General features: G+C 37.6%; 1 protein-coding gene across 2 annotated transcripts in view; it reads right to left on the bottom strand.

Annotated features, from left to right (window-relative positions):
• LOC100563316 (mucin-5B) overlaps positions 1-19,000 on the bottom strand; it is a 66,556-nt gene that overhangs the window by 14,668 nt on the left and 32,888 nt on the right. For both annotated transcript variants that reach the window (XM_062967610.1, XM_062967609.1), the window contains 13 exons: positions 16,809-16,960; positions 14,943-15,081; positions 14,097-14,207; positions 12,014-12,193; positions 11,059-11,295; positions 9,684-9,840; positions 8,515-8,643; positions 8,118-8,202; positions 7,724-7,761; positions 6,774-6,869; positions 5,326-5,591; positions 2,110-2,284; positions 1,361-1,611 (listed from right to left, as the gene is read on the bottom strand). In XM_062967610.1, the coding sequence (XP_062823680.1) occupies positions 1,361-1,611; positions 2,110-2,284; positions 5,326-5,591; positions 6,774-6,869; positions 7,724-7,761; positions 8,118-8,202; positions 8,515-8,643; positions 9,684-9,840; positions 11,059-11,295; positions 12,014-12,193; positions 14,097-14,207; positions 14,943-15,081; positions 16,809-16,960 (2,016 nt within the window). The remainder of the gene's footprint in view (positions 1-1,360; positions 1,612-2,109; positions 2,285-5,325; positions 5,592-6,773; positions 6,870-7,723; positions 7,762-8,117; positions 8,203-8,514; positions 8,644-9,683; positions 9,841-11,058; positions 11,296-12,013; positions 12,194-14,096; positions 14,208-14,942; positions 15,082-16,808; positions 16,961-19,000) is intronic.

The following is a 19,000-nucleotide window of genomic DNA, read 5'->3' as shown; positions in this document are numbered from 1 at the left end:
TCTTTTTAGATCTTCTTAGAGTGATACACAAGCAAAAAGATTCTAAATAACCATTTGAAGGTTTGGGCTGATATCAGGATTTCCCCTTTGACAAAGAGGTGGAAAGTACGACTTTTGCCTCTACGATGGATCTGGCTCAAGAATATCATAAAATCACTCTGGAAGACCTAGAAAATGCTTAGAGAGGACATATTTTCTTGGATGTGGATAAATTAAACCATGGATACAGGGGCCATACTGTATTCTTGAAAAGTGTCAGAAATTTAATAATAGGGCAGCTTTCAATTGCACATATCTGTATATCCTCCTTCAGCCATATTTGATTAGCCACTTCCATTTTTTCAAAGAAGGGTAGGTGAGATCTTTGTGCTTTTTCCCATGATAAAACAGATTTCACAGAGTTTGATAAAACCACCTCATGAAATGAAGCAGGGAAGTTGAGTTCCACTGGTATGTGCTGGCTGGCTTATTTGCAGTTTGAAGCATTAGGCAACAACACCAACTGTAACAGTAAAGTGAGAGTATTTTGCCTCTGAAGAATTAACAAAAATCCCAATCCCAATATGAACATGAAAGAGATAACTGTGTTACTTATCACTAGTGATAGCACAGATACTATTCAATAACTGTCTAGGATGCTTGTTCATCATATCCCACCCAAGATTTAAAAAGCACAGTGAGGAGGGAAAATTGTCTCAGAAGAAGGTAATATATTACTGGATATCCCTCAGTAAATAATTCAATTATTTATTTATTTGTTCTCAATTTCTCTATTATGAAAACAAACCTAATGCCATGATATGTAAAAGAAATAATAATAATAATAATAATAATAATAATAATAATAATCCCAGGGGACAGTCGCATTGACAAAAAACAACAGGAAAAACTCAGCTGCTATCAGGACCTCAAGATTGAACTTCAAAGACTCTGGCAGAAACCAGTACAGGTGGTCCCGGTGGTGACGGGCACACTGGGTGCCATCCCAAAAGATCTCAGCCAGCATTTGGAAACAATAGACATTGACAAAATTAACGATCTGTCAACTGCAAAAGGCCACCCTACTGGGATCTGCGCGCATCATCCAAAAATACATCACACAGTCCTAGACACTTGGGAAGTGTTCGACTTGTGATTTTGTGATACGAAATCCAGCATATCTATCCTGTTTGCTGTGTCATAATAAAATAATAATGAATATATATTCACCATTTATTAAATGGTAATCTCTATATCAGAAAAAAACTTATCAGGATATTTCATAAACCTCCCTCCCTTTCTAATTTATTCCACCCCAATTTAATTGACTGATTTTGATGGCACATTGGCTCTTATTATGATGTAAAAATCCACCTCTTACCAAGTTGCCTTCTTTTCCATTTTCAACTCCCCGTGTCAAAATGATGATAGAGTGGTTGTAAAAGATGAAGAGGGTCATGGAGCAAACAGCTCTTTCTGAGGCTGCGCAATAATGATTGTCCAGTTGGATCCAAAAATTCTGAGAGCCAGGTCTGAATGGCTTCATCAGGAGATAGGTGCAATTGCCACGGAAATTATAATAGGATCCATCAAATGTTAAATAGTGCTGATTTCCCCAACCACTACAAGCACCTAAATGTAAATGTGTTACACACAGAATAAGGAGTCATATATCTGAAGTAAAGGGCTATTAAGGCAAAAACACACATTAGTTCACCCTGCATAGGTTAACACATGCAATGCAATATTTAGTATTCAAAAAAAGACAAGGCTTCCATAATATACAAAACTCTTGAGCAATTGAGGAAGTCCATCATCAATGGCTATTTTAGGCTTCAGTATACTTTGTGACTCCCATCTAGTATCTGCAACTGTATAAGCAATATAGTCCATGAACCAGAAGCACTCATCTCAGTTGGAGCAATGCTGCAGAATTCAGAAATTGTAAGATAATTGCAATGCTTGTGTATTCTTTTTGCTTTGTTTCTACCTATGTACCTACTAAAAAGGCAATTTCAGAGGCTTGGAAATTACTTTTTGGACTATAGCATAATACAATCATCCATTCCATTGTGCATTATTTTAGAGCTAACATTATAAAAGAAAGGACATTGTTCCAAAATTACTTACACTGACACTCAGAATTCCCACAACAGCCAGATGCATCACGGCTTTTTACAAGAGGCAATCCATTGACACAGAGTTTTAATTTTGGGGGTGGACACTGCACATCAGATATTTTAATGTTTTTGTCTCCTAAGCAAGTGGCAATGTGGCATCTTCCAAATGTCCATATTTCTTGAAACTACCATCATATTAATTGAAAGAAAAGAACAAAAAGGAATAAATAAAAATGACTTTACCATTGTCATCCAGTATGTTCATTCAGTACAATTGTAGTGTACTTGCTCTGTCAAAATGCTGTATAATAAGTAATTTATTGTGTTTCAGTGTCTACAGCTTATAATGCCATATCATTCTTGAATAAAATAGTTGCCAATTAGGCTATTAAATTTAATTGTTCCCTCAGAATTTTTCATACCATACACCTTTCCTTAGTTGCAGTTAATATTTACTTCACATTATCAATAGTCTCAAAGGTTGCCTTCTAGCCAGTATAGACAAGAATATCCTACATTTGCTAAGTTAAAGTAACAGGAGGTTGAATCACTTGAACAGTGGCTTTGTAGTTGCAGAGCCAATGATAAAATTAGAGCAGTCTTGTAGCTTCTCTGGTGCATTCACTGACAGCAGAGCTCCCACACAGCACCTGGCTACTTAATGTAGAGACAGAATACTTCCAATTTTCCTCATTCTTAGTGGATAGCATAACTTGATACATCGGCACACCTCAATGAGAAAATTATTGACTGCTGTACGATTTTTCACATTTGAGGGCTTCGTTGGTAACAAATTTATTTGGAAAATGTTTTGCACAGAAAAAATACTACTTGTACCAAAACAAGGCTTTTTCACAAGTGAATTTTTCAGAAAAAAACTGAAATGCAAAAAAGAAAAGAAAAATGTGGGGGGAAAACTCTCATCTCATCTAGTGAAAATTTCACCTCTGCAGTTATTAATTCTTGAATGTGAGAACAAACAAAATAAATGACAATTTACCTTCCAATGTTTGGATAATCTGATATAGCTTATCTTAGTGATTTATAAACAGCCTTTCAATTGGGATGGGGATTAACCACCTTATCACATTGAGAAATTTCCTGGTTGTAGAACACTTCAATCTCTATTCAAACATGGAGGGGAACTGAGCTCATCACATGAGTTAAACTACTTCTGGTAGTCATGCATAACCCTCCATGATTGAAAAGAGGCAGAAGTGTCCTGAAAGGAGGGAACTCCAGCAATCAACCTCATCACATTGAGAAATCTCTCCCTCGTAGGACACTTCAGCCTCTTTTCAAGCATGGAGAGGCACTGAGCTCATCACATGTTCCAGGACTGAAAAGAGGCAGAAATGTCCAGAAAGGAGGGAGTTCTGAACATGGGCCAGCAATCATGTTCAGAGCTCCTGCCTCTTATCACACTTTACTCCCATGTTTACAAGTGAAAAACAGGTGTGATGGGAACCATCAAAGTTTCCTGTCCTGTTTCATTGTCCAACCATCAGCAATGGTTTAAACCTGAATCACTGTCTCTTGTATCCTATGAGGTTCAATGCAGAAACATAGGATCCCATGGAAAGAAATAGTTTTAACCTGTCTCTTATATCCTATGGGCTTTGATGCAGAACCATAGGATCCCATGGAAACAAATAATTTTAAATTGATGTCAGTCTCCTTTAATATAAGGGTCTTTGGGCAGGGCAAGGGATCTCTTAGTTTTTGGATACTGTTGTTTCTCCTGATTAAAAACAAAATAGAAATACTGACCTCGTGATGAATGTAAGGTGAATGTATTGCCAGCTCTTAAATGAATGTGAGTGTGATGGGGAGCCAGAACTCGAAATGGTATTGCTGAAGATGTAAGAGAGGCAAATACTCTTAAAGGGACAATCACCCATGCATTCCCCTCTCAATGTGATGAGGTGGTAAGGTAGCTCATAATAAAATTAGAACTAGTATACAGGAAAACTGTGAAATGTTGCAATGCTACAGTGATTTTATTTGTAATTTTCTCTTCTCTGTAAGTTGCTTCAATTCCCTGTTTGGTAAAAAGGCAAGGTGTTGATAAAAGGGGACTGTTGGATGCTAAAACATAAGCAAATTAGTATCAAAAACTCCACACTCACATATAAGGTCTCTCTCTTTACCTTGGCAGCAAATAAAATCAGAGCAAGACTGATTGCGGACATTGCAGTCGACTGTGCCTGGGATGCTTTTATCTAGTTTTTAACATGACTGATATTTTATATTGGCTTTTTACCGGTTATATTTTGCAAGCTCTGTTTTATACTCCATGCATCCTGCTTTTAACTCTTGAATTTTACATTGTTTCTATAGATGCTTGGTTGATATTGTTACTTATGTTTTTTTAAAATGACTGATCTTATATATTGGCATTTTACCGGTAACTGTGCAGTTCCCAGCACATGTTGCACTTGTGCTGCTGCACCTCACAATGTATATTTTGCATGTTCTGTTTTATCCTGCTTGCATCCTGCTTTTAACTGTTGGATTGTACAGTGTTTTGTATAGATGTTTGATGTTGTTTCTGTAAATGCATATGACCATTGGTCGGAGCATTAATAAATTGATTAATTGATTGATAATAGTATTAAAAACATCGTTAAATTCAATCATTTAAATTCTTTTTTAAAAAAATCTATAACACCAATCTGTTAAAAGTCCTTTTCCCAGCAGTGTGACAAATGCTGGAAGAGTGACTAAATAAAAAAGATTTTCTTTGGAGCAAATACAAATTAATTTAAATGCTACAGTAAGAGCTGAAATCCAGTCTTTTGATGTAACACCAAGTGACTTTGCAGCTTATATGGGGTCATATAGGGCAGCCCCTTCAGACTGCAAGACCTCAGACGTTCATCCCATCATATGGCTTTATCAATATTGCTTATTACTGTTGGTAAGAAAGGCGGGAAAAGGCAGCGATGATGGAAATAGGAGGAGATGGCAGTACTTCTTATCCTCAATGCTTCAGATCCTCTGAAGATGCCAGCCATATAGGCAGGTGAAACATCAGGAGAAAACGCTGCTAGAACATGGCCATACAGCCTGGAAACCACATAACACCCCAATGTTGCTGATAGTTTTACAGTATTGTATCTAGGTCTGAAAATGAATTAATGTCATGGTTTTTCTCTTGAGATCAAATATTGAAAGGAAAACCCTTTCTATCATAAATATGCTATTGATAGTGCATCTTGCTCACCTTTCTAGGAGGGTGAAGGTTGGTGCAATCGCTCCCAGGAGTAAATGTAGGAACAATATTACCTGCAGAATAAGGAGGAGGTTGTTTCTCACACTTCTCTATATTCTCCTTACAAGGTCTGTTGGGAATTAAGGGCAGCTTGCTTGGAATTGTAGTGGTAGAGAATGAGATACATTCTCCAAAGTTGAATTCAGTCTGGCAGGTTGCATTACAAAAGGCATAAATACACCAGCCTGAAGCATCCCTTGTCAGAAACTGGCTGCTGCCTAAAAATCCAAAAGAATAGTGAATTAAAACCGTATGGTCTTAAGATGAATACCATTAGAGTGTACAATCATTCCCTTTAAACAAAATCAGCATTTTCTCATCCAGGTCAGATGTAACCACTAATTTGTATAGCTTTAGCATAGGTGCAGGCATCTGCTGAGAGTCTAGAGCAGGGGTCCCCAAACTAAGGCCCGTGGGCAGGATGCGGCTCTCCAAGGTCATTTATCTGCCCCCCACCCTCAGTTTTAAACTTAGGCTCACCCTAAGTCTGAAATGACTTGAAGGCAAATGACTAGAGCAATTTCTCCCCTCTCATGGGCAAATTGTACACACACCCTGACCCTCCTGAACCTCTCAAGATATTATGAGCAATTTGCTATTTTAGTGTTATTTTCATCCCCATTGATTGGTTTAGGCCAGAAAAAGGCTCTTCCTGTTTCTAAAATAAGTATTTTCAGGCTAAAAAAAATGGGAGGGAACAATTTTAAATAGCATCCTCATAAATCTCTGGAATGTAATTGATTTTTTCCCCATTGATTTGAGGCTGGAAATGGGGTTAGTCCATTGTCTTGCTTAAGGTGTCTTTCTTCTTTTGTGTTTGAGACTGCAGACACCTTTTTTGTTGTAATTAAAATTTTAAAAATTGTGATCTCCCATTCAGTGCTCTAATCTGGATGAAGTGCTCTGAGGACCAGACCACATTTTTGGGAACAACAGGAGGGCCTGGAGGAGTTTTAACTTGTATGTTAGGCTGTTCTGGGCTCTGTGGTGGGATAAAGGTGGGATATATTTCATTGATTGTATGAGGAAGTATGATATAAATAAACATCATGTTACAAGTACATTTGGCTAAAACAACCAGTTTAAAAATGAGAAAATAATTTAAAAGCAATGAAATATCTATGCATATGGTAAGAAAGAAACATAGAACATTACACAAGCAGTGTGCTGTTAGAGGATTTCCATCAATGAAAATTATGTGTTGCTCTGAAGATTGTAATTGTAATTTACGGAATAAATAAATACAGATGAGTATTCTTCGTTTGAGAAAACTCTATGGAATTCATGGGATTGCCATAAATTGACAGCAGACTTGAAGCCATACACACACACACACACACACACACACACACACAGGTAAAATAAGTGAGTGAAAAGATATGAAAACATGATTTCCTTACCACTGGTTATCAGCTGCCTGTTTATATTACAGAAACATGGGGAGATTCTGATTTCTTGTTTTGCTGGTGAGATAGTGGAAGACATAGCCAATTTTCCTAAAACAATTCCAATTTGAAATTCATATGGTACACTTGAAACAATTCCAAAACAAAAGATAAGCACTGGCACACACATTAATCAACACGCTTCATTCCACAACTTATGCAGAAACTAGAATTTTACTAAACCTAACCTGACACTTTTAAAGTGGGAGTTATTTAATTTTGTTTGCATTATGGATATATGGATTTTTTTTCAGGTCCTCTGGCCATGCTGGCTGGGGAACGGTGAAAGCCATGATGCAAGTTTTCCCAAGCTGGGTTATTACTTATATGAAAGTAATGATTAATACATCATTTTACTGACAGTAATTTGTGAATTAGTGTTAAAATTTTAAATCCACACAGCTGGACAATATTGCCTAATAGCTATTGCCTAACCAGAGTAGACTAAAGCAATGGGCTTTGTGTAAGTGTTGATTTAACATTCAATCAGTCATTCAAATTATCCTCTCTGATTTGGATGAGCAATAGGATTTGGGCCTTTGCTTTATTACTTTCATTATCTTCCTTTAGAGAGTGTGCAATTTGCACATGGTCACTTATTGGATTTTCATGGCTAAGTGAGAACTTGAACTATTGTTTCCCAAAGACATTATGGACTCCGTTTATAAGTGGACATTCAAATGAGTTAATGTTGAAGCTGAAGGAAACGTTTTTGATATGAGCAGAAAAATACTTATTTAAGGACTCTTTGGCTAACATCAAGGTAGCAACTTATTTATAGACATTCAGTTGAAGTGATGGTTACCATTAAGTTTATAGATTCAGCTCATCACAGACTGAAGAAACATAAACACTGAATATTTCACCAATACAACTAATATAGATCTGCCACTTGGACATCTTACCATTTGATTTGTTCAAGCAGAGTGTTTCTTTTGGATCGCTGTGGGGAAATTAAATATATATATATTGTTAATCCTAAAATTGAAAACATATTTATACACAAACTCACATATTCCCTGTATGCCGAATTAGCATTTCATGATCACAGGCTACTAAGAAAAGAATGAATTCTGTCACCATTAACAACCTGAGACTTTGCCTTTGGATTACGTGTCTCATATTGGAATGTATTTTAATTATGTTTTATATCTGTTTAAATTTTTGTAATTGTATTTCATGTCTGTGTTGTATGCTCAAGGCATTGTATAAGTGCCATTTGAAAGCTGCCTTGAGTCCCCCTCAAAGTAGAGAAAGGCATGATATAAATATGGTAAATAAATAAATAAACAAACCTACCACGAGGTGCACTCAAGCATTGAAACACATTCTCTTTTTTCCTCATCATAATATGGTTTTTCAGCACTGCATTCTGGGTAGCAACCTAAAATGGAAACAAACTGGCAAATGAACTTGTTTTTCCATAGTAATTGACCAACACTAAAATAGGATTGGAGTTATCAGAAACTAGAATGATGATGTTATTACTATGTTTATAGCATGTCTCACTACATGCTGCTTTGTTACAATCCACATCATAAACTTCACATCTCAGTTATTCAAGACAAATTAACTTCCCCATGTAAATAAGGTCTCAAACACTAACCCTTTACATTGGCTGAGATTTTCTAAATGTCAGCAGAACCATGCTATTTGTCTCATTTATTCTGCTTTGTAAGCATCATCAAATTCTTACCTTCCAAACTGTAGAGTAGATCGTCACATTTCCCTGCAGGATTCCTGCAAGTCTTTAAACAAGGTTCTCCACAGGGTTTGTAGTGCCATTCCTTTTTGTTTGGTGGGTTGTAGTAATCACAAAACAAAGCTATATGAGAATACATATCAATCATTAATTTGCAATAGAGCTGTTTTCTCAACCCCATCCCATTTTCAACTGCTCACTGAGTATAAGCATGTGTATACAAGACGAGCTCTGAATCCATATTTTGTATATTTAGTCCATAAGACAATCAACTGTTTAGTCATTGGCTAAATCAATAAGGTTAACCCACTAACTTGCTCTAATTCCATGTACAACAATTCACAAGTGAATAACATGTGTGATATTACACCAAGATGTACTCTGAGGATAAAAGCAAATCCTTATTTAGTTTCCCAAGGGGTATTTTGTGAATGAACCACTTCATTAACTGATTTAATATTATTAGTGAATGTTTACCCTCAATTCAATAAAAGCCCAGTAAAGAAAAAATCTTGGTAGCTTGATCTTTAGGCATGTTCTTTGGGTTATTTAGGGCATTGATTCAGAAAATTGCATTGGATAGACAACATCAGCTCTAGTTTCTCACTACCTCATCATACGGGCTGATTTTCCTGTCGTACACTGCTTGCTCTCCACTTTCAGCACAGATTCCATTAGATTATGCATGGGGACTTCTGGCTGGGTTCCATGCCAAAAGAGGAGAGGAAGTGACGTGTGCCACTGCAACACAGGAGCCTTCCCATGTTGCCTTAGCAGCAATGGGAAGCTGGATGGTGACGCTTCCCTCCATGGGAGGAGGGGTAAGGCAAGTCACACAATATGGGGCATGGAGTGATGGCTTCTCCATGACCCCCCCCCCCACACACACACACACACAGGAGCCCATGTGTGGAAAATCCATGGTCCTTTTTTACGGGTCTTTAGATATCATGATTTTTTATGGGTGAGTGGTATATGACATCTGTATCTCAAAAACTAGAGTTGATAGGGGACAACTGGTGCATTTTTTTTTTTGGATCCACAGGTTAAATATACCCAGAAACAGGATTAACATTTGAGGCACCAAAATGTGCATTGGCCAGTGTAATAAGATGTCATAAGATCAATCCTGCTGAATGCAGATTTGTTTTGTGAGTACTTACGACAATTTCTAGGACTCCGCCAATCAATACAGATGCCAGCTCTGCCACAACTCTTGGAATAAGCAGCTACAGCAGTACAAAAACACTCACAGTTTGGCACATTGTCACAGCCACAGAAATCTGACACACAGGTTTCATAATAAGGTGTTGGGTTGATCTAAAAAAAGGAAAAACAGTGAAAAGAAAGGTTTCTCTCCAGGATGTAAGATCTCAACAAGCATCTGAGAACAGAAACTCTAAGTTATCTTGGGCAAAAAGAAATTTATCTTAGAATCTAGAACTTCATGATTTTCAAGAAATGCCTAACTTGTTAATACAAGTAATTAAAAATATAGTTCAAAATTCAATAAAAATGAGATATGAACAATATCAAATGTATCAAAACTATTTTAGCCAACAAACATTAAATGTTACAGGTCTGTTTGTATAAAAACATATTTTCCTGCTCAGGGAAGGACAGCATAGAAGGAACCAACCTAATCTATAGTATTTTGAAATGGAGTTACAGAGTCCAAGGGAAGACTTTCTTGAGTACCCAGAAATGTAAGTTGCATATCCCTTATCTGATCTGCTTGGGGCCAGAAGTGTTTTGGATTTCAGATGTTTTGGAATTTGGAAAACATGTATCTGCATATATAACGAGATATCCTGGAGATGGGACCCTAATCTAAACACAAAATTCTAAATAAAAATTAGTAAAAATATAAAATAAATACAAAATTAGTGTATGTTTTATGTATACATTATACACATAGCATATTTCTAATAATATTATGCATGAAACAAAAATTATGTACACGGAACCATCAGAAGTCAAATGTATCACTATTACAACCACTCATGTGGACAATTTCAGATTTAGCGTTCAGAATTCCTCATAAGGGATGTTCAAGCTATACACAATGATATCTAATCTCACACATAGCATTGTTAACTGTATGCTTCACTGATCTTTTGGGAAAGAATTTGACCTGTCAACTCTGGTGGTTCATCATCTTAATGGAAACAAAGCTTCCTTACATATCATTTCAAAGTGAACAACCTCCATTCTTGCTCAGTCTTTAAGGTAGCTCCAGTCGCCAATGGCTACACTGGCTAGGATTGCTGAGACCTGTGGTCTAAGTAGATCTGGAGAGCCTCATGATTCTCATCCTTGCCTAAACTATCTGGAAATATTTGAGTATGGAAATGACTACCACAAGCACCATGGATCTCATTTTATCCAAATCATGGAAAATTTACAGGCAATGCAGTTTATAGCAGATTAGTCATAACCTATGAATGTCATATAAAGATATATAGAGATAAGCGAGGGAGATTGGCAGCATGATAGCAAGCAGGGCGGATGGAATAATATAGAGAAAGGTACACTTACCTTACTATGGCAAGCTCCAAAAGTTTCACTTTTGATGATACTACAATACTTTCTCCCCAGTGCAAGCTTGGAAGGCTGTTTCACACAGAGATCTCTTTTATTCATGTCTGAACAGCTGGAAGTCACTTTCCAGCTGTTTCCAAATGTCTGAGAATCTATTTCCACAGACTGCCCTCTCGTGGTAAAATCATTGTTGGCACTGTTGTCAAAATCGCCACAAAGGCCACAAACTCTGCCCTAGGAAATTAATGGAAACTATTTTACTACTTTTCTCAAAATAAATGTCCCTTTCTTCCAGGCTGCTACAATTTTTGTGCATCTGATTTCTATAAATCAGTACATTATAAAGCACTTTGTTTTAAAACATCTTTCCTTGCAACGGTATTGTGCTATTTTAAGATAATGAAATCTTTTCCAGGTTTGGGACATTCAAGATATACTTGACAGCAAAACTTCCACCATACTTGATCAGCACTAATGAACACAAAGGCTTAGGTTAATGGGAGACTAGCATACCTTGAAGGCACCAGATCAGGGAATACTACACTAAATGTATTTAAAACAGGACTTCCTGAGAATTAGGGATTACTGTTCCATACATCAATTCTTGTCTGCTTTCATGTCAATGTGATTCATTTTCAAAACAAAAAAGGCCATACACTTATACACATTTAAATGCATTTTAAACATATTTCTCAAAATATTTCCATTTTTAAATATAAATCTTAACTAAACATTTCTAAATGTAGACCCATCCCCCCATTCTAGTTGGTAATATATTTTGGTACATTTGTTAAGACAAGAATAGCACCATAACAATCAAAACTGTAAAATTCAAAGGATAATGCATTTCTGATTTTATTTTATTATTTATTTATTTTTCACCTTTCTTCCAGGAAAGTAGTATATATGAAAATGAAATTTGCAAAGATATACATCTCTAATGCGCCCTTACCTGAAAAGAAGGAGCCACTTGCACAATTAGAGTTGTTTTTTGATCCCAAATGAAGCTCATTCCACTGGAAGTTCTAATTGTTATATACATCCCCATAATATAAATTGTGTAGCCTTTTTGAGTATCTGGTTTACTGGTTATCTCCTTAATTTTATCTTCCATGAGCCTGATTTCACTGCCCTAGAAAAAAATATTTTAAAAGATAAAAGCTGCAGCTGAAACAAAGGCTTACTATCATAATGCAATTATAACAATTTATAGACAACATGTGTCTGCTTTAGGTCCCAGGAAGAGACAACACATCTTCCTCATAGTCTAATTTTGTTAAGACAATTCTCTGAGAAGCCTGGAAGTCAAAGAACAGAATTCTACCTCCAGTTGTGGTAGTCTCATGGATGTAGGACCATTCAAACTACTGAAGAATAAAACTGTCTGAATCCTGAAAGGCAGAATCTAAAGGAGGCAACAGTATTACAGTGTTTAAAAACTGTTATGCCAGTTGTATGAGATGAGGCAAGATACATGATAACATACAATGTCACTCAGTGTGTGACATGACACATTACCTATATGCAGGGCCGTAGTCAGAAAAAAAAATCGGGGGGGGGGGGTTGAAAATTTCGGGGGGGGGGGTTAACCCCTTGCACACACCCCTCCCCGCTACAAACCTGTCAATATCTACTTGAGATAGTGCCTGGAGGGACTCTTAATTTTTTGTGTCTCATAGACTTAGCATGGGGATTTGGTTAACCAGTTAAAATTCATGAGTAAACCAGGTTTTTTTTATAACCTGAAAAATTTCGGGGGGGGGGGTTTGAACCCCTAAAACCGCCCCCTCGCTACAGGCCTGCCTATATGCTAGATGTGAATGAGGGTAGTATGGTCTCTGAACAATGTATGTGTAGAAGGGAGTATGAATAGTATCTGTTGATGGGAAACAAGAATATTAAACCTTCAAAAGATTATTTCATACTGATCAGGTTTGTTCTTGCATGATCCTTCGTTGGCTGCATGTTGTGGGCCACAAAAACATACGTAAACTTGGTGGTCTTTAGTTGCAAAGTTCTAATGTTTGACATATAAAATCCATTTCTAATCCACTTCAGAATTAATCCAGTGGAATTGACTAAATATTCAAGTTCTACAGACATCTGGATAGTAGACCTGGGGACATCATCCAGTACATCCTGGGATCTAAAAGCCTATTGTCACTTCTTCCAGCAAAAATCAGGACTCTCCATCCTCTTATTGCTTCCCAAAACAGAACAGAAAATAAAAGTAAGGTCTCTTCTACACTGGAAATAATTTCTGAGCCTATTACAAGTCTGATTATAAAACTGAAAGACCAGTGTTGCTTTCAAACTATTTTCACTACAATGATGGGGGTATCTTCTGTTTTTCAGATGTTGTAGACTTCATTGCACCAAGAGGTCTAGTTAATATGACCAGTGGTAACAGAATGGGAATATTGTAGCCCAGTATACCTAGAGGGCCAAACCTGCCCTAGATCCCTTTTCAGATGTCCAGAATAGATTGGGCAAGAGGTTAGGAGAACATAATTATGATCCTATATAAGCATAAAGCTCCAACAAGTGTATCATTGACCTCTCCCTCCCTTCATGGGCCCAACAAATCTGTTTGATAGCCAATAACCAATAACCTTTTGAAGCTGATATCCAATAGGAGGGCATCTTCTCTGTTCTCTTGGCAACAAAACTATAGCTAGAGGTTACCTTGGTAGCACCATCTTCTGCTGATCTCTAACCAGTGCATTCAGGATCATTGAGCAAGGAAATACTGAATATCTCTTTGTGCAATGATAGGCACTAAGATTAAACTATGCAGACATCATGGGAATTTAAAGCAGTTTATGTCAGCATCAAGATATCCGCTAAACTTTCTCAAATCCTAGTGGATTTCAATATTTTTCAGTTTCAATTACTGCTAAAACTTAATGCAGAAATCCTTTTGAAATAGGGCTAAAAGGACAGGGTACTAATAGGTGCAAGCAGGCAACTGCAAATAAACATGTAGCCAAACATTGTTTACAGTTTACCACTTCTAAAACTGATTATGGACTTACCTCCAAGAAGATGGTAATTTTCAGAGAACATACTGAAAGGGATTTACCACATGCAGTGTTTTGCACTATAATTCGAAAAGTGCCTGGCTGCAAATTATTGGGACAGAAATCCTTAGAAAAAGAAACCAAAAGAACAATGGATGTTATATTTTCTATAACTTCTAGCTTAATGAACACAGAACTAGCTCTAAATACAAATTGGCATTGTTTATCTGGAATTCTGAAATCTGAACTACTCCAAAATCTGAAAGTGCATGGCTTAGAAAGTGACACCTTTGCCTTCTGATGGTTTGTTGTGTGTGCAAACTTTTGTTTCCTGTACACAATTATTACAAAGATTATGTATAAAACTAAACTGTCTCCAAGTTATATGTATAAGGTATATATGAAACATCAATGTTTAGATGTATATTCCATTTACATACTTTGTTATGTATGGATACAAGTATTCCTAAATCTGAAAAAAGTGAGAAATCCTAAACACTTCTGATCCCAAGTATTTCTGATAAGAGGTACTCAACCTATATTGATCTATGCATAGAGCAAAGGCGTACAATAGTTTTGAGTTCATATCATTTCAGACAACAGAGACATTACCAGTGGTTTTTAAAAAAATTGTGCACCTCCTTCCAGTCCAAGATTCTTCTTGTCAAGGTTTCTTTACACTCAAAAACTAGGGTTTTGGTTTTGTTTGTTTTTTTTTTACTAATTTTGACTATGTTTGAATATTAATTCTATCCCGACTTCGAGGTGAGTATAGGTTTGTAACTTTTATCACTGAAAACACAGCTAATTGGTACACTACTGCATATCCCATGTTGGAAACAGATAACAAACTTTTGATACCTGACCCAGGATATAATCACAGTCTCCCATAAAATCAAATTTTGTTCCATCAAAATTGACATAGTGCCCATTCCCATACACAGTGCATATTCCTTGGCAGGGGTTTTCTGTACAATTCCATTGTCTCTTCTGGCACAGGCTAGATTGAATAAAAAAGATTACAGTTTGTATCATAGAGGAAAGTTTTGTGTGTAGGATAGAGGGCAGAGGAAGACAAGAGAAATGTAGCAGCACCTTTAAAACATGTTTGAAGTTATGTATTTAGGTGTGAGCTTTAGTGGGTTACAATTCACTTTTTCAGAAACACTGATGGAGTTAGTATCACACTGTATGTATATATTAACAGTTACTGGAGTGGCATTCAGAGTATAATTATGACATTTGTATGCTTAATGATGTTATTTGTATCACTGGTTTTTAAACTTCAGACAATTTTGTAAGATGTGGTGGCCTGCTTTAATACTGCAGTGAGAAAGAATTGTACTTCTATTTCAATTTAGGGCAGTCCCCAAGTTACGAACAAGATAGGTTCTTTATGTTTGTTCTTAGGTTGAATCTGTTTTTATGTTGGAATAGGTACATTTTTAAGTATAACTCCAGCACACACACCCCGTATTTACTTGAATATAGTGCACCATCGATTGTAATGCACACCACAGTTTTGAGGTGCACATTACCCCCAAAATTGATTTTCTGTCCATTTTGTGTCCATTCCCACCTAGGTGCAAGCAGAGGTGATTCCACTTGGAGTCTTGGCTTGGTTGAGGGTGGGGAAGTTCTCCTTTGCCTCTCAGCTGATGAGAGAAAAGAGAGAAGTCAGCTGGGAAAGGAGGAGGGCTTTCTGGTGTTTCCCTGGTTGGCGAAAGCACCAGAAACCTAGGGGAAAGGGAAAGGGCTTTCTTATGCTTCCCCAGTTAGGAGAAGTACCAGAAACTCATACCAAAGGGAGGGGGCTTTCTGCTGCTTCTCTCTGCTGGGAGAAAGTGAAGTCGGATGGGAGGGAAGTAGTTCTGCCTCCATGCCCAGACTGGCGAGCTCACCGGCCTTGGCTTGGCAGAGGGGCATTGCTTCCCAGCTGGCCTCATTCAGAGCCTGAATCAGGCCAGTTGAGAAACCCCCTTTGATGATTGTAATGCGCCATCAAATCTAATGCACACCCCATTTTTGGTAAGGTCATTTAGCCAAAAAAGGTGTGCATTATATTTGAGTAAATACTATCTATCTATCTATCTATCTATCTATCTATCTATCTATCTATCTATCTATCTATCTATCTATCTATCTATCTATCTTTCGCGCGTGCGTGTGTGTGCATGTGTGTGTTGGATAGCATAGGGAAGGGTTAATATTCCTGTGATGTGTGTTTTGCTGTCTGTGCCCCTGTTCAGAAGATTTCACTTCACTTTCTGCCCCTGTCATAATTGGATTTTGAAAAAATGGCTTGTTCTGGAAACAAGGATTGGTGATAAAGCTTCAGTGGAGACACCTTTTCCCCAAGATAACTCTTTCAGGGGTGAATTCCCCTCCCTAAGGATAGATTTCTCTCACTTCCTGTTGTCTCAGATGTTTGCAACTATGAGTCATTTGTAAGTTGGAAGTTTGTAACTCGGGGACTGCCTGTATATAATAACTATTCTGCATGTATACATTTAAAGTAACATATGCATACATCATGCAAAGTTATCTCCTATTTTCTCCATTTGTTGGTGATCCATTTGCTCTTTTTATTATCTATGGGCATTCATCTAATTTGTTTAGAACCTCTTGCTGATCAAGTTTTAAATTAATGCATGTTGGATCACATATTTTAAGATCTTTTTCACAATGTTCATAGAAGATTTTAAGAATACTAAGAAAATACCATACCATGTATTACAGTTAACTGTGATGTATGTTCCAGGACTGTAGTAATTTCCTCCATGGATGCAAGGGCATTGATCCTCCTCAATACAACCACCATTACTGTTGGTCAAGAGTCCATTAGGGCATACACATCCAGAGACACATTCTGTAGCATACTGGGTAGGTGACAGAAAATGATGTAAAAATGAGCATATTAAAAAGAAGAGAAAGAGAGAATAAATACTTTACTTGAATCTTATACTTCGGGATGCTATTTGTTTAGATCATGAAATACAGCCAATATACAACAGAGTAAATAGGAAGAAATAGTTTTGGAATAATAATATAACAGAAGTTATCCACTAAAGAACTCCTATCCGTGGAACTTGGAGTAGGGTATTTTCACCCATAGCTCTAATTCACACCCAAAATCTGTTACACAGAGTCAAGAAACCATCCAAAACAGGTTTCTATAAGGGGAGTTTTGGTGTGCACAACACACCAGCATGATGATGGATCTAGCCACATTCAGGAAGTGGCTCACCCTGTGAGACTTCTGACTTATTCGGTAGGTTAGAAAAGCTTCCTTAAAGTAACATTAGGTAGAAATGAAATTATGCTTCATCTGTGGAGTGATTATTATGAACAATTCTGGAAAGTGCTGGAAAAGGGGTACCAGAAGAAAGAAATGGCTCATTTCTATTATTCACTAGTACATGAAAAACATTTGATAGATACATTTAGAGGAATTGGGATGTTGTGGATACTGCATTCATAGAACCAAGATGAGCTAATAAATCTAAGGATGTGTTTATTCATAGAATTATAGCAGGTTATTATTTCCCTGGTCCTGAAGAGAACTCATTTTCTAATATCTACAGTAAATCAGTGATTAAAAGGGGTAAGCCATCAATTTACAACATTAGGGATGTCCTAATTCGTTCAGCAGAAACCATCCATACAAAAAATGAGTGGTAACATACTTTGGTTTCTCTTCAGATCGTATAAATCTTTCCCCTTTTAAAAAATGAGTGGTAACAGACAGACCATTGGCACAAGACAGCAGTAATCTCTAGCATGGTAGTGGAAATCCTAAGACCCTCTAGATGCTCTTGAACTATAGTTTCATCAGTCCTGGTCAGGATAGTCAATTGTGTGAGAGGATAAGCATCAGGCTTGAGCAAATTTTTCATTAGTTCGTTAAATTCGTTTAAAATTCGTTTCGTAATTACTTTTGAATTGATATTGAAACATCTGCTCACTGCCTTACAAATATTACGAATTTGAATAATAAAAGTACCTTTTTTCGTTTGTTTCTGATGCCTTCGGATCCCCCCCCCCCCCCCCCCCGCGGGGACCACACCGGCTCAGTAGAAGCCTTCCGCGAAGCAGGGAGGGAGCGAAGAGAAGAGAGAAGAGCCATGCCTGCCTGCGCTTGGCCTTCTCCTCGCCCTGCCTCGCCCTGGAGCCGCCGTTTGGTTTTGCTTCTTCAGCCAGGCTTAAAGGGGAATACCAAAACAAGGCTTGCCTTCCTAAACGGAATCCTTAGAGCCAGAGGATATCCCTTTAAGAGATATCTCCACTGAGGAGATCTCCCGGAAAGGATTCTGGCACCAGCTCAATTGCAACAGATTCAGTGCCATGTCATGTGAGCTGTAGTTTTACAAAGTCCCTAGCCTTCCCTGCAGAAGAGAGCCAGTACCATGCCAAACTACAACTCCCAGTTTTCTGTCAAATTGTTTTGGATTTCAACTCCTACAATTCCTAACTCCAGACATGGGCAAAGTTTGCCCTTGGCTGGTATAGAAGCATTCTATTCTTCTTCTCCAGACATGCCAACAGTATTAAGTGATAAAATCTTGGGCATTTTTTCCTTTAATGCTAAAAGTTCATAGGTTGTTCAGCAACAGCCTACTGGCTGGGTTGCTATGAGTTTTCCGGGCTCTATGGCCATGTGCCAGAAGCATTCTCTCCTGACGTTTCACCCACATCTGTGGCAGACATACTCAGAGGTTTTGACGTCTGTGCGAAGCTAGGCAAGTGGGGTTTATATCTGTGGAAGGTCCAGGGTGGGAGAAAGAACTCTTGTCTGTGGGAGGCAAGTGTGAATGTTGCAATTGGTCACCTTGATTAGCATTGAATAGCCTTGCAGCTTCAAAGCCTGGCTGCTTCCTACCTGGGGGAATCCTTTGTTGGGAGGTATTAGCTGGCCCTGA

Source organism: Anolis carolinensis, chromosome 1 (genome assembly GCF_035594765.1).
Source record: "Anolis carolinensis isolate JA03-04 chromosome 1, rAnoCar3.1.pri, whole genome shotgun sequence".
Classification (NCBI taxonomy): domain Eukaryota; kingdom Metazoa; phylum Chordata; class Lepidosauria; order Squamata; family Dactyloidae; genus Anolis; species Anolis carolinensis.
This window is presented reverse-complemented; position numbering and strand designations above follow the sequence as displayed.